The sequence below is a fragment of the Eumetopias jubatus genome, unplaced genomic scaffold, assembly GCF_037043125.1.
Source record: "Eumetopias jubatus isolate StellerSeaLion01/CBP00866 unplaced genomic scaffold, mEumJub1_p1.0 scaffold_5, whole genome shotgun sequence".
Taxonomy (NCBI): Eukaryota; Metazoa; Chordata; class Mammalia; order Carnivora; family Otariidae; genus Eumetopias; species Eumetopias jubatus.
Window position 1 is genome coordinate 103,859,915 of NW_028274811.1, and position 15,797 is coordinate 103,875,711.

General features: G+C 49.9%; 1 protein-coding gene across 1 annotated transcript in view; it reads right to left on the reverse strand.

The window, feature by feature from the left end:
- Positions 1–14,844: 14,844 nt before the first annotated feature.
- Positions 14,845–15,797, reverse strand: part of ADRA1B (adrenoceptor alpha 1B) — a 48,308-nt gene continuing 47,355 nt past the window's right edge. Inside the window, exon 2 of the mRNA XM_028106677.2 lies at positions 14,845–15,452. Coding sequence (XP_027962478.1) covers positions 14,845–15,452 — 608 coding nt within the window. The remainder of the gene's footprint in view (positions 15,453–15,797) is intronic.

The following is a 15,797-nucleotide window of genomic DNA, read 5'->3' on the forward strand; positions in this document are numbered from 1 at the left end:
TAGTTCCTGAGAATTAAGAGCAGTAATTGAAGAGTGGACTTACCATCTCCCAAACTGCAGTCATTAGCATATCCACATCATGATTTTTGCCATTTCTGAGGTCCTCTATTATTTACATAAATTGAAACAAGATTTCATCCTTAATAAAATTTGTTTTAAAAGGAAAATTTTATGTCATCTGCATAGTTGAAACACTAGTGACATTTGCTCTAAAGAGAAGTTTTCAGTAAAACTGAATACGAAGAAAACAAAACAGTATTATTAAATTGGAGTTCTAGGGTTGCCTGCCGAAAGCTCTGCTAACTCTTTACTTTAAAAAAAAAATTAGGGGTGGAGGGGGGGAGATTGGCAAGTGGGAGAGGGGTGTTAAGGATTTATGAGCACTGAAGTGAGCCTTTCAATTTGATGTAATCAGAAGTAAAAGAGGCTGAAAAGAGAGCACTTTCTCATTGTATGGTTCAGTATTACAGCCCATTCAGTGTTTTGCTTAAATCATCATGAAGTGGACCCAGTACAAAGGACACCACCTGAGCAGTTATGGCATCTTAAAAAGTTAGGACCAGGAGGGCATAATGAGATCGACTTCCTTCTCGAATAGCTGAGGGGAGATGAGAATAGACAGTTTATCACTTCCGTTTTTCTCTACTGCAGACAATGTTGCAGTAAACACCCTGTACATCTTTGTGCGCTTGTAGGACACTCTGTGGGTCAGAGGACTATGCGTGCTCTGCTGAAACCATGTTCACTTAAAATGTTTTAGACATTGCCAAGTTTGCCCTCCAAAATATCTGCACCACCTCACACCTCTGCCCCCCCAGCTCTGTATGCGGTTGCCTCTGTCTCTACATGCTCAATAGATGATCAATGGAAAAAAAATATTTCCTGCTGTGCTTTCAGGGGCCTCCAGAACCCAGGCCACTCTGCGTGTGTATTTTTCTAATGACACAGTAGCCAACCAGCGAGGCTGTGTTCTGGGCATCTCTCCCTCTAGGAATGCCTTCCCCTCCCCTCTGTTTGCCTTTTCAAATCCTTCGAGGTGGGCTGCAGGTCCCCTCCTCAGGTGCTCCTGCCTCAGCCTCTGCCTGGAGGCCTCTGTGCGGTCAAGGTTTATCCAACTGTGTGTTCCACCCCTTGTTCAACATCGCTTAATCTGGAGCTTTTTGGATTTTCCCACCAAAATATCCCCAACAGCAGGGTGAATGTATACCTGAGAAGCACAATTGCAAGTGGCTTAAGGGAGAGGAAAATATCTTTGAAGTCTCATTTTATCTTATAATTCTAGTTTTGTTTTTTTTTAGATTTTATTTATTTATTTGACAGAGAGAGACACAGCGAGAGAGGAACACAAGCAGGGGCAGAGGGAGAGGGAGAAACAGGCTCCCCACAGAGCAGGGAGCCCGATGCGGGGCTTGATCCCAGGACCCTGGGACCACGACCTGAGCCAAAGGCAGGCGCTTAACAACTGAGCCACCCAGGCGTCCCTGTTTTTTTTTTTTTTTTTTTTAAGATTTTATTTATTTATTTGACACACAGAGACACAGAGAGAGCCCAAGCAGGGGGAGCGGCAGGCAGGGGGAGAAGCAGGTTCCCCGCTGAGCAGGGAGCCCGATGATGCGGGGCTCCATCCCAGGACCCTGGGATCATGATCTGAGCCGAAGGCAGACGCTTAACTGACTAAGCCACCCAGGTGCCCCTAATTCTAGTTTTATATTACAAATGTTTTACATCTTGTCCCATCCAGTAAAATTGCTGCTCCAGGAGATGCCCCACGTTTATCCTCCCACGGTGTGGAGTCCCTGGCACATCTCTGTATAGCCCAGGTAGAAAAAAGCAGCCTGGGCTTTAGCCTCCTCCCTAGTCTGCAAACTCTCCAGGAAAGGGACTTGGATTTGGGCTTACCTCTCCCGCACAGCGCGGAAGTGCAGTAAATCAGTGTTACTTGCACTTCCTGCCTCTTTGACTTGTCTCCTCCTGGAGAGGGGAAGGATGAGTCATACAGAGACCCTCAGCATTGTAAAGGGCTGTGAGTATGGAGTCTCTAATCGCTTTTAGGGTGTGATGCCTGCAAAGATGTGAGTTAGTTTCCTATTATTGTTGTAACAAATCACTACAAACTTAGTGGCATAAACCAATAAAAATGTGTTCTCTCACATTTCTGGAGGCTGGAGTCTGAAATTAGTTTCACTGGGTTAAAGTCAAGGTGTCAGCAGTTCCTTCTGGAAGCTCCAGAGGAGACTGTTTCCTTGTCCTGTCCAGCTTCCAAAGGCTGCCAGTGTCTTCCGGCTCCCCTTCTCTCATCTTCGAAGTCAGCTGCGCCGCAGCTTCAAACGTCTTTCTGTCCTAATTCAGATTTCCACAATGTCTGGCTAGCTGAAACACCAATGCGGGGCTCAGAGGAAGTGGGCAGGGCAGTGCAAGCTGAATTGCAAAGCAACTTCGTTCTTTTACACTCCGTCGCTTAGGTGCGGGGGACAGCAGGTGGCGCCGGGGTCCGCCTCAACGCCAAACTTGTCCCATTCGGAGCACCTGCTCAGGGAAGGGAGCGTGGAGCGGTCTCGGTCACTGCAGTGTCTAAAGAACTGTTTCCCAGTCTCTGCACGTACGGAGGAAGGACGCCTGGCTCAGGGCGGCGAGAAGCGGCCCCAGGAGGCTTCGTCCTCTGCTGCGCCCGCAGGAGACTCGCGCACCCGGGTGAGCACTGCGCCCCCGCCCGGGGCCCAGCGATCGGAGCTCCAGGCAGTGGCAGAAAACGCAGAAACCTAATGCCAAATATTATTGTGAGCCTGCAAAAGGAGGACACTGAAACCTTTTAGCGTGCTTTAAACTAAAGTATGAAAACAACTGCTGTTTGATATCTGGAAATGGGTTCCTGGAGCTTCTTACAACACGGCCATTTTGCCTCCAGGAGGCAGGGGTGGGGAGGTCAACGATCTTGGACTTCTGGGTCAGATGAGAGGCTTACTTTCTCGGAAGCCATCCTGGGTTTAAGGCAGATGGCAGGCATGTCACGCCTGTAAACCACCCCATCAGGGCTTAGGGAGAGAGAAATCGGCTCTTTCAACTCGGTATTTAAAGTGGGTCTCAGAAGACAGTAGACCCTACAGGGGATCTTGAGGGAGTAAAACCTAGTCCTGTTCCTTTTCGGGTGGTACTGAAGTACGGTGCTTCTCAAAATGACCACCTGGAACATTTGCTAAAAATGCAGATTGTTGGGCTTTACCTTCACCTGGTAAATCAGCTGGAGGAGGCTCGAGGTGAGCCTGTATTCTTAATAAGCCCCTGAGCGGTTCTTCTACTCTGAGTTTGAGAACCACAGTGCCAGCTCTTGATATCCAAAGTAGGCAAGTTTTGGTACAAGAGCCAGCCTCTGGGCACCCATCCCCTTCCAAAGTGACTAGCTCTAGTCCTGCCGGTGGCAGGGTACAGACTAGGTCAGGTGAGTATGAACAATCAATGTTTCTGTCTAGTCATCCCCACCTATTACACTTCAGATCTTCTTAAAAAGTCTTCCCAAGTATTTCTGACAGACTCTTGTGAAGCCCTTTCTCCTACCACCTCCCTAATAATTGCTTCCTGTAAGCTGCATGAAGGAGTGCCTGGAAGTGTAACCACCCAGCGATCGAGGCTCTCGCCCTTGGGGCTAAGGCCTGGCCCTCTCAAAGCTGCAAACCCTCAAGGGCCAGCTGGAGGTGTCTTCCCTTCAGGTCTCACAGGGCCCCAGCCATGCTTTGTTCCAAGCAGAATGGCCCTGTTTCTAGCTCAGGGTCAGATTTTGTCACCAGGGCGCAGAGGCCGCATTGCCTGGGCTCCCAGGTGACCCAAAGCCCTCTGAGGGAAGAGCTTCTTCAGAGATTAGAAGTGGTGTGCTCGTAAGCTGCCTTCCAAACAAGAAAACCAAAGTCCTGATTTGTAGTGTTTGCCGAATTCTGCGGCATGAATATTCCCAGGGCAGCAGGCTTTAAGCTATACCAGTGTGATGTCCCTGAGTGCAAAGTTGGAAAGCCATGCCGATAATCGGCCCCATCGCTGTTAAAAGGCAAGTTTAGCTCATCACTACCTGAGACCTGGCCAGGGACCAGATACCAAGACATCATTCACTTGCGGAACAAACTTTTTAAAATTTAATTGAATTTTTTAAATAAAGATTTTATTTATTTATTTGAGAGAGAGAGTGAGCAGGGGCTGAAGGAGAAGCAGGCTCCCCACTGAGCAGGGAGCCTGATATGGGACTCCATCCCAGGATCCTGAGACCAGGACCCGAGCCGAAGGCAGATGATTAACAGACTGAGCCACGCAGGTACCTCACTCAACAAATTTTTAATGAGTGTGGGCTGTGTGCCAATTACTACTCTCTGATTTGGGGATCCAGAAATAAATACAGTGGGTCACCTTCTTGCCTGGGTGGAGTTCACATTCTAATGGAGGAGACAGCCAATAAACAAGCAAGTAAATAAGTTAAGTAAGTAAGTAAATAAATAAATAAAATCAGTTCATGACAAGTGCCGTAGAAAAGGGAAAGCCAGGTAAGGAGCCACAGTGATCGGCGATCTGTTTTAGAACACGTGATCAGGGAAGGCCTCTCTGAGGTGATGACATCTGATCACCAAATGGAATTGGGGGGAAGCTGTTGTGGGAGAGAGACAAGAGATCAGTTGGGGACTTGTTAAGTTTGAGATGCCTGGGCTGGTGGCACAGTTTGGGAGTGGTCACCATGTGGATAGAATTTAATGCCACAGGAGTGGGGGCAGTCACTGGGGAGTAAAGAGAAGGACCCAAGGACTGAGCTGTGGGGGGCTTCAGCACTTGAGGGGATGGGAAGAGAAGATTCTCTGCCGTTCAGAAGGAGAGTGGTCAGCAGGTTGCCAGCTGTGTGAAAGAAGTGCTTGAAAACAAAGAGGAGCAGGATCAGTTGTGTTGAATGCTTCCAAGAGGCGGGAAGATGAGGGCCAAGAAGAGACTTGGTTTTAGCAGCATCAGGGTCCTTCGTGACTCGACAAGCACGGTTCCCAGGGCGTGATGGGGATGAAAGCTGTTGCAATGGATGAGAGAGGGAATGGGGGGCACAGAGTGGAGACATGGATGGAAACACAAAGAGGGGATTTGTCAAGGGAAATAAAGAAGTAGTTTGGTAGCTGGAGGACATGGGATGGGGGTCAACAGAGAAAGAAAGGTAAAGACTGGAAAAAAGGGGATTATTGTCCCTCTGCCCCCAGATGCCCACCTACAAAATTGCCCTTCTGGCAGGCTTCTTTGGTTCTGTAAATGTCAATTTATGCAACTAGCTGCCTGGGAGGGTCACCGGACCGCCAGCGCAGCAGGCCCAATCAGACCATGAATCCCAGATTCGGTTTGCCTGGCATTCCTGCCGCATTCCCATCACCGAGGCTGAGCAGCTAGATGGTTCTGTCTAGTTCATCACCGTACCCTACGCATGCCTGGTTTGGAGGAGGCCCTCAGCAACGTATGGGGAATGGTGCTGAAAGAGCACCTGTCCCTCAGGGACCTTTGGAACGACACTGAAGCTCCAGCACAACTGTGCTGGGATATCTGGAGCTTGAACCTTGTGGTGGGGGAAGATCCTGAAAGAATCTCCCCGCAGGGGATTCCCAGTGGTGGTGGGGGGTGCGCAGAGAGAAGACCTGCCCAAGGGGTTCCCTTGGATGGGTCCCAGCCAGGTGCTGGCCCACTCCCGGGGCTCTCTGGGAAGCAGAGCGGTCTGGCTGGAGAAGCCCTGCAGAGTCTGCTCTGTCGGAGGGACCACCAGCTTCTGCCTTTGGAGCCCCTTCCTGAGAAATCTGCTGAGCCTGTCCTGGGATCAGGGAAGGAGGGAAGGAAGGAGGTTGCTTTAGCCCTGCCCGCTGCGGTAGTGCTTCCTTATCAAACCCGGCTCTGCAGAAGCTCAGGAGCAGTGGCCTTGAGCTGGATTAGTTGTGTGGTCTGGACCCCTCCACACCTGGCTGAGTCAGCATGCTCCGTCCTTCATATATGTGCACGCACACATGCAGAACATCTTCACGGCTGGATTCACCCGTTGGATGGGGATTGACCGGACATTCCGGTAGTGAATGACTGGATGACTGTTTGTGATGTTCATCCACATTTCTGCCCCGCACATCCCTTTCCTGACATTCAAGCAGGCAGCAGGTTTTGTGAGGGGTGGATGGGGGAAGCAGGAGAAGCATGCAGGGTTTCCTGGCTTTCTTTTCTAAAAGCCCAAGACCAGAGAAAGGGCAGAGGTCGGGGGAAGGAGAAGGGAGCTTGGAGAACCAGGAGGGTGAGAGGCCCTTCTTCGCACATACAAAGGAGGGTTCCTCAGGCTGGGCATGCGCAGAGCAAGATTGGTGGGCGCTTGATTCAAAGCCTGGCTCTGTCCCCTGGAAGCCACATTCTTCTGAACTACTTAAACTTCTCTAAGCCTAAAAATGAGACAATTATAATGCCTATGTCACTGACACATGTTCTTGTGACATTATGGCTTTAGTCCCAAGGTTCTGGATTGTTCGTGCTTGCTATGGGCTGACTTGTACCCCCCCACCCCAAATCATATGTTGAAGCCCTAACCTCCAGTACTTCAGAATGTGACTGTATTTGGACATAGGGTCTTTAAAGAGGTTAAATAATGTAAAATGAGGTTATTAGAGTAGGCCCTAACCCAATATGACTGGTGTCTTCATAAGAAGAGGACATTTGGACATAGTCATGCATGGAGGAAAGACCGTATGAGGACACAGGGAGCCAGAAATTTATTTCTCACAGTTCTGGAGGCTGAAAGTCTAAGATCAAGGTGTAAGCAGGGTTGATTTTCTCTGAGGCCCCTCTCCTTGTCTTGTAGATGGATGTCCTCTCCCTCTGGTAGTGTATTATGGCAGGCCTGGCAAACTAATACAATACTGAATAAACTTTGGAGGTCCTGGAGGTTGGGGAGCACAAATCTGCCTCCCCTAATTTGGATGAGGAAAAAAATAAAACCATGTAGATGCATACAAAAGAATCTTATTCAGCCTTAAAAAAGAGAGAGAAATCCTGCCATTTGAGACAACATGGGTGAACCTGGAGGACATTGTGCTAAGTGAAATAAGCCAGACACAGAAAGACAAATACTGTATGATCTCACTTCTCTGTGGAATCTAACAAGCTGAAGTCATTAAAATGAAGAGTAAAATGGTGGTTGCCAGAAAGGGGGAGGAAAGGGAGATGTTGGTGAAAGGGTACAAGGTTCTAGATATGCAGGATGAGTAAGTTCTGGAGATCTAATCTATAGCATGGTAACTATAGTTAAAAAAACTGCATTGTATACTTGAAATTTGCTGAGAGTAGACCTTAAGTGTTCTTGACACATATACCTAAGAGGTAACTATGTGAGGTATGTTAATTAGCTTGAGTGTGGTAATCCCATTTCACAGTGTATACATGTATCAAAACATCAATTTGTACACCTTAAATACATATAATTTTTATTCGTTAATTATATCTCAATAAAGCTGGGGAAAAATAATCAAACCACAAAGCACATCCCTTCCTGGCCCAATTTCCTGTTCTATCCTATCATGCTCTGTCTCCTTGGCAAGTCAAGATCAGAAGGTGCCAGACCTCAAATCTTGCCCAGCATTTCATTAGCTCTGTCAAGAGAGAATGAACACATTTTGGGCACCAGTTAGGCACTGAGGGTAATGGTTATGAGCAGGGGTTCCAGGGTCAGTCTGCCTAAGTAGAAGTCTTTCCTTTCTAGTCATCCGTTACTGTGTAAGAAACTCGTGGTGGGAAACAGCCGTGGTGACTTATTGTTATCTGTCGCAATTCTGGGGGTTGATGGGGCTCAGTCGAGCAGCCCTCACTCAAGAATCACTTACAGGTCTGATGGTGGAGGCTGGCTGGGTGCTCAGTTGGCTGAGACATCTGCATGTGGCCTCAGCTTCCTCATAGAGCAGCAGATGGGTTCCTCTGCTCCTGCTTGTTGCTCATCTCTACTTAGCCACGTCTTCAGATCCAGCTCAGAATGCCACTTCCTCCATGAAGCCTTTCTGATTCTGTGCAGATGGCATGAACTCTTTCTCCCTCAAAATCCCAAAGCCCTTTATTTATGCGGCTCCAATGACACTGAGTAATCACAATAGCCTTTTACTGAGCAATGACCAGGTGCCAGGCTCTGTACTAAACACACCACATGCCTTACTGAAACTGATCTTCACAACAACCCTCTGATGAAGGCTAGTTGGAAGAAAGGCAGGCAGGGACAAGCCTCCCCCCCTGCCACCCTGCCCCTGCCCTAAAAAGAAACCACCCTTCAAAGGATTTTACACCACCCTGGAAGGAGCCCTCCACTTTTTCCCATGTGATAGATGACGAAAACCTGACTGGGTGACAGGCACCTGGAGGGTTAATCAGATTACAACAGCCTGCCAACAAGCCTGTAAAAACCCCTAGACTTAGAAACTCTGGTGGCAACCCTCTGGGATCCCCTCCCTCTTCGGGAGCTCTGTACTATCACTTTACTATCACTCAATATACGTTGCTTTGCTGCCCAACACTCTTCATCTGGTCTACCTCTTCATTCTTTGAAGCCGTGTGACCAAGAACTATGGGCACTAAAGGAGGAGAAATCCTGTAACACCTTGAAGACAGGTATGGTCATGCCTGTTTCACAGATCATGGAAACTGCCCCGCCGAGACAGTAGGTGATTTGCCCAAGTAGGCAAAACTAATCAATGGGTGAATCAGAATTCTCACCCGGTTCTGTCTGACTCTGTGGTTCTCATGCTTAACCCTTGTGCTACTGGAACTCTTTCTACCTCGTATATAAGGTTTTTGAGTTCAATGTCCTCTTCCAGACTGAAATTTTCATGAGAGCAAAGCTGGGTTTTCTTCTTTGTATCCTTGGCTCCCAACTTGTGTAGGTGCTCCACGATCATTTGGGGAATAAACGAGAGAACACACGGGTGAGTGAAGTAGGGTACAGGAGTCCCTGGAGTATATGGTGTTAAGTGCTTGCTGGCCCCGGCGGCATTTGATGGAGATGGGAATATGCTTCCCACAGGGGCTGCACTGCACGTGAGGACAGTCACCAGATTTTAGTGCTGTCTTCTCCCGAGCAGGCCTTTTATGAGGACGCCATTTCTCTGAATGAGGCCATTAGCAGGAACCAAAGCTGTTTGTCTTACTAATCCCGATAAAATTGTCACCCCAAACAGCTTGTCCCTGAGGATTGCGCCTTGTGGGAGGAGAAGAAAAGCTGGAGTCACAGATTGGCAGGGCTTAGTAGTTGTCTCTGGTTCGGTGTTCCTGATTGTCAGTCAGTAGACAGAGGCCGAGAAAGGAATGGGGACCTAGGACCTGGCGTTCAGACTCCCATTGCCACTGAGGGGTGTGTGAGAGCACTAACAACGGAAACACAGGGGGTGTCAGGCAGTGGGGACCCAGCTGACATTCTCCAGATGTCACTTCCTACAGGAGGCCTTCCCTGATCAGAACTTTCCCTTCCTCCATCATCAGGTTGGAGGCAGAAGCCCCTGCCATGAGCTCCCATAGCCCCCTGTTCTGCTCTTACAGCATGTCCATACTCATGCTAGGGACATTAGTTACTCATTCATTCAAAAATATTTGAAAACAAATATTTGAGCAACTGCCATGTGTCAGGCACCACTTTAGAGGCTGAGACTGTAATAGTGAACAAAACAGACAAAAATCTCCACCCCCCATGGAGTGTGCATTTCTAGTGTGTGTGTGGGGAGACAAACATATCAACAGGTGGAATATAGAACACACTAGGTAGTGACAAGTGCTATGGAGAAAAATAAAGTGTGGAGGATGCCCCAGCGCGGACTAGGCGGCAATGGCGGTGGGAAGGTCAGAGGAATCAGGTGACCCCTGAGAAGTGACACTGGAGCATAAGTGTGAAGGAGGTGAGGGAGGAATGGGCTCTAGGCAAAGGGACCAGAAGCGCAAAGGCCCTGAGTGGGGAGTTGGACTCCCCCAACCTGAGGAATAGCTGAGGCAGCCTGGCTGCAGGGAAGGGAGAGTAGGGGAGAGGAGCAGGGGAGAGGGGGAGGGAAGGGGAACAGATTATACCTCTGTCCCTGTCCCACCTCCCAACACCCATACTTTAGCAAATTAACATGCAAACCAAGGCTCTGACTCTAGCCACACCACCCAGGAGTTAAGTCACCCATTGCCTAGGGGAAGGTTTTCTAGGGAAAGCCAAAGAAAAGAGTGTCAAGTTCTTGGCTTTTAAGTTTCAGAAGGCCAGGTATAAGATGGGAAACTATAGAAGGATGCAAGTTCTCCACACTGACCCAGGCCTCCCTCCGTATCCTCCCCTGATTCTCAGCCAGGCTACATAAAGATTCCATGGGCTGGCAGGTAGGGTGGAGATGGTCCTGAAGGGACCTTCTGAGAGGAGATGGGGCAGCCAGAGGCCACCAGGTCTGCTTCCAGGACCAGGTAGAAGTTAACCCCGAATCTGGGGTGAGGAGTGGTTGCTCTTCTACTCCTTGTCACCAAGAGGCTGACGGCAACCAGGACAACATCACTCCTCATCTGGAGGAGTGATGCTCAATGCTTTGCCCAAGTGCCATCCAACCCCTTTCCAAGAACCCAGGGCACTTAACCGTCACCGTCAAGCTCCAGACGGAAGATGGAGCCTGACACTCAGGGTCTCACCAAGTGAGGAAGGTTCTAGATCCCCGACTCTGGTTATATACTCCAATGGGATTGCCTGCTGCCTGCCCACCTCTCATCCCGGCTGAGCTCCATGAGGGCTGGGTTGAAGACGTTCTTCTTTCTGTGTGTACCTCTCTCTGGATTTGACTTCTTCTATATTTTCAGGGAGTCAAATCTGTTGAGAAGTTTATAACCTGGGTTTCATATGTCCGTTGGGAGATTTGGGGGGCAAGAATTGTAGGTGAAAGTTGGGCTGTTACACTCACTTCTTTCTGGTTTTCATCAGATTCTTAAAGGAGCTGCTGACGCAGGAAAAGTTCAGAATTGCTGGAATGGGGAATATATAATGTCACCCACAAGTACTAAAAATAGTGCCTACTCTGGGCCAAACTCATGTTTTGTTTCATCCCAAACTTGTGGGGTACGTGCTAACTATATTGTCAATTTACATGCAGGGCAATTGGCTGCAAGGGAGGTCAAGGCACCTGGATCAAGTAGTAGAGCTGAGCCTTGAACCCAAGTGTGTGTTCAGAGCAGCTCTGTGTGCCCCGCAGGCCCCTCCCCGCCGCCTGCCTTTGCTCCCCATCATAGGATGCACTAGCCCTAAGACATCCAGACGTCCCTCACGCACCCATTCTGGCTTTGTCACCCTGGAATGTTCTATAACTTCTATTAAATTTCATTTTCCTTTCAAATTTGGGCTGAACTCCTCTTTGAGTAAAGTGTTTGTTCATGCTGTAGGACACAAAATTCTTTTACTCTGTTATAAATCTGTCTTTCTTCTTCAAGGTGGACCCTGAGTCCTAAAACCCTGGACTTTAGTGAATGACACAGAATTTGTTTTCTTTGTCCATTTATTCAGATTTCCTAAACTTCATATGTCAAAGTAAAGCTTGAATAGGTAATACCTCTGCTAATAGCTATCGCTCATCAGATGTTTCCAAGTGACTGACATGGGGTTGATTTATACTCAGGAACTCATTTGATCTACCTCTGAGGTAGGTACTATTATTATTTTATAGTTAAGAAAACTGAGGTTTAGACCGGTAACATGAGCTGCTCAAGGTCACAGAGCTACTAAATGGCAGAGGTGGGCTTTGGACCCAGATCTGGAGAACTATTACCCCATTTTGCCAAGCCACTTCCCTCTTCACTTTGGTTGGCAGGTGTATTCCTGTGCATGTCTCAGTGGTGACAATGACCCAGGAGTGTTTGGGTGGCTGGATTCAGTAGGACTGCTTTGCTGCCAGTGGGGAGGTCAGAGTAGAGAAGACTTGTTTTCCCCAAGGGCTCTTGAATTCCAGGCCCTCTTTCAGTCTGACCACAGTGAGGTAACCTGAAGAGGTAGCATAATACAGACTCTGACTGGAGTCCGATCTGGAACCCAGCACCCTGTGAGGATGTGTACCACTGCTTGGCCACCTTTCCTTTTGGAAAAGGGCAGTAGGTTGCTGTTGCCTTCCTGTGTCTCCTGAGTGGCCTCCAAACACCAGTGATGTGTGAGGTCATCAGAACCAAGCAGCTCAGGAAATGCCTTTGGTGCCTATGGCTTCAGGTATCTGTGGTCCAAATTACAACTTGCGCCTGCCCAGTGAGCCACACTTTGGTGTTTATACCACAATTATCTCACTGAATCCTTTGGGATTCCTGATAGGCTGTGATGATCATGTCCACTTGATAGATGGGAAAACAGGCCAGAAGAGGCAGGGGGTGAACTGCTCAAGGTGATACAGAGCCAAGAGTTGAACCCAGGTCCTACTGACTCCAACTTGCTTGCACTAAACCAGTGATTTTCAGACCTCATTCTGTGGAACCCTCGGGTGCTTGCGGCAGGCCAGAGGGAGGGGCTGAGGAGGAGGGCAATCAAGGGGTTGAGGCTCTGTTGTCCCTTTCTTTCTTTACTCTGGTCCACAATTATGTCAGGAATCTGTGTAAGGCCTGTTTGAAAGATCTGTGTTGCTAACAAAATGTTTTCAGAGGACTGCTCCAAACTGCTCCTTCTTCCCTGGAAATTGGGTTCAGGCTCTTCTTTTCCTAGGACTCTTATCTGTATTGAGGCAAGAAGACATCTGCTCTCTACTGGAGGATGTACTCAACCCCAACATGGCAGCACAAGGGAGTATAAAAGGTACTGGACAGGGAGGCCTAGTTCTAGGGTCCTAGTCCTAGTTCAGTGTCACTTAGTCAAGTTATTTATCTCAGTCTCCCTATCTGTAAAGATGAGGGGATTGGCCTAGATAATTCTGAAAATTCAGTTTAGCTCAAATAACCTGTGGATCTGGGATATCATCACGCTTAGTTCATGGGATCTTAAACAGGGATGAGTCATTCGAAATTGTATAAAAATATTATATATATATATAGTGCATTTTTTTTCTGGAAGGAGAATGTACAGCTTTCATCAGAGTCTCAAAGGGGTCTCTGACACAGAACATCTAGCTTCTCAGGACTTTTTCTATTTTTTTTTTTTAGACAGAACTGGTGGGAGATATTTCTCCTTTTGGGGGGGTTCAAGTTGTAAGAATGGTGTGAAAAAGCTATTTGCAGAAAAGAAATGAGGAAAGATAAGCAGAGCTAAAAGATGAAAGCTAAATGAAAGAGTTAGAGCCTTCTGAGCAAGCTGACAATCTTGTTTAAGCTCCTGGATGCAGCCATGCCTGATACCCCTACACTTTTCAGTTACATGAACTATTGCTCCTTTTCACTAAGCATTTTCTATTCGATCACCTATAGAAGAAATGATTGATGCACTAACATTATTAGAAAAGTCTCCTGCCATTTGAAAAAGTATGAAGCTCAGCAAAGGGAAAGCAAAGTGGGAAGAAAAGGGATTGAGGTGGATGTGTTCCTGTTACGCTTTTTTTGAATTTCAGGGAAGAAAAATGCTCCGTTTTGTTCCCCATCCTATATTATATTTATAATAATAATTATTATTTTAGCAAATTGGAGGCTTTTAGAGACAGAAAATAACTTAGAATCAATACCATCATTACACAGATAGAAAACCAAATCCAGAAAGGGAATGTGACTCTCTTGAGGTCATGCAGTAAGTCAGTGGGGGTTACCTTCTCCCAGGCATGCTCCTCCTCTCTGTGTGACTTTCCTCAGTGCTTCTTTCCCAGGCAGGCTCCTCAGTGAGCAGAGCTTATGAGGCTTTTTGTGCTCATGTATGTTGCTTGGTCACCCGGCTCCATATCCTATCCAGAAAATCCTTCAGTCTGGACTTCTTTATCAGGTTCCCTGGACACAGGTAAATAATGGAGTGTTTGGCCTTGGGGTGCAGGGAGGAGGTGAAAGGAACCAATCCATCTCTCTGTCTGAGTCCCATCCCTTTCAAGTGACAGGCCTGCCTACTCTCCTGGCCACAGAGCCCCAGCTGGGATTGGGGTCCCTAGGACCAAACCAGACATTGCCCCGTGTTGTCCACAGCAGAAGGATTAGATACTACTAACGGTCCAAAGCAGGCAAGCAGGATTTATGGGACCAATCCACCGGCTCACTTTCAGCCACAGGGTCAGATCTGTTTAGCCCTGGAGGGCAATAACGGCAAGGGTAGAAGGGGGGCCAAGGGGCCCCAGCACAACTATTGGCCACAGGACCGGGGGGACGGACGGGGGCAAACCTGAATGGGAAAAGGAAACTCCAGATCCTGCCCACCTCCCCGTTCACAAACTGCTCAAAGGCGCACAGGAGAAATGACCTTTAATGTCCAATTTGTTTCCAACCCCGCCCAAGTGCCATCATTAAGTGAAGTACAAGGAAGGGCTTGAGAGGTATGAAGTCACGAGACAAACAACGCCCCCGCTGCCTTCCGGGCGCACACTCGCTCTGGCCCCGCGCGGGCGGCCCCCCCCCCCACACACATGCAGACCACACGGACACCGCACAGACACACGCACGTGTACCCACGGTTAAATACATGTACAAGGGACTCGTTTGGATATGTACAGAGAGAGAGAGAGAGACGGAAATCCCGGCCGGCGTCGGGTCCCCCAGGCTCTCAGCATGCTCGGCCCAGCTCTCCGCGCTGTACCTGGCACCCATGCCCCTGCCAGAAAAGCAGCTGCCCCTCTCCCCGCCCCCCTCCCCCCCGGACCCTCCCCCACCCCGGGCCCGCGTCTCCAGGAGCCGACGTCCCCTCCCGCCCTCCCCCCCACGATGGTTTCCTCCCCCCCCTCGGGGGGGACCTTAAAACTGCACGGGCGCCAGGGGCATGTTGGTTTTGAAGCCCGGCTGCCCGTTGGCCACGTCGGTCGCGGCCTCGCAGCCGCCGTTGCTGGCGCCGCCGTCGTCCCCGGGGCTCTCGGACTCGGCCAGGAGCTTGAAGGTGAAGAGCGGGCCCGAGTCGTGGCGGCCGCGGCGGCCGGGGGGCTCGGGCGCGGGCAGACTCAGGAGCGCGCCGGGCGCCTTCCACTCGGGGAAGGCGCACAGCTCGACGGACGGCGGCGCGCCGCGGCCCAGGTAGCCCGGGCTCGGCGAGGCCGAGGGTAGGGTCCGCTGGCTGCCGCTCAGGCAGCTGCCGCTGTCGTCCAGCGAGTCCTTGCGCGACTGCGAGCGCTCCAGCGAGCCGCCGCGCGTCCACGGCCGGTAGGTGTAGGCGCAGCCGCCCAGGCGACGGCGACGGCGGCGGCGGCGGCGGCCGCGGCACTGGCACCCGAGGATGCGCACGAAGGCGCGCTTGAACTCCTTGCTGGAGCACGGGTAGATGATGGGGTTGAGGCAGCTGTTGAAGTAGCCCAGCCAGAACACCACCTTGAACACGGCGTCGGGGGGCTTCAGGGTGGAGAACAGGGAGCCTGCAGCGGGGAGGGGGGTGGGTGGGCACAGGGGCAGAAAGACAGACGTCAGTTCGTGAGTAGTCGGGCCCTCTCCGCGCGCTCCGCCTAAACGCCGGGAACGTGCTGCACCCCCGCCGCCACGGCTCTGCCCAGGCCACCTTCTCTGCCCGGAGTGCTCTCCTTTCCATCTCACAGGGAGCGAATCCGACATTCCTTTTTAGGGCCAACCTCGATGACTTCCGCTTCACCCCTAAAACCTTTTCTGGTCTAGCTAACCAGCACCTAAGCTCCCATTTCTCTCGATTTCCCGGGACAACGCTTACCACTTTCTACCCCAGCGATAATCATCATCACCTGCATTCG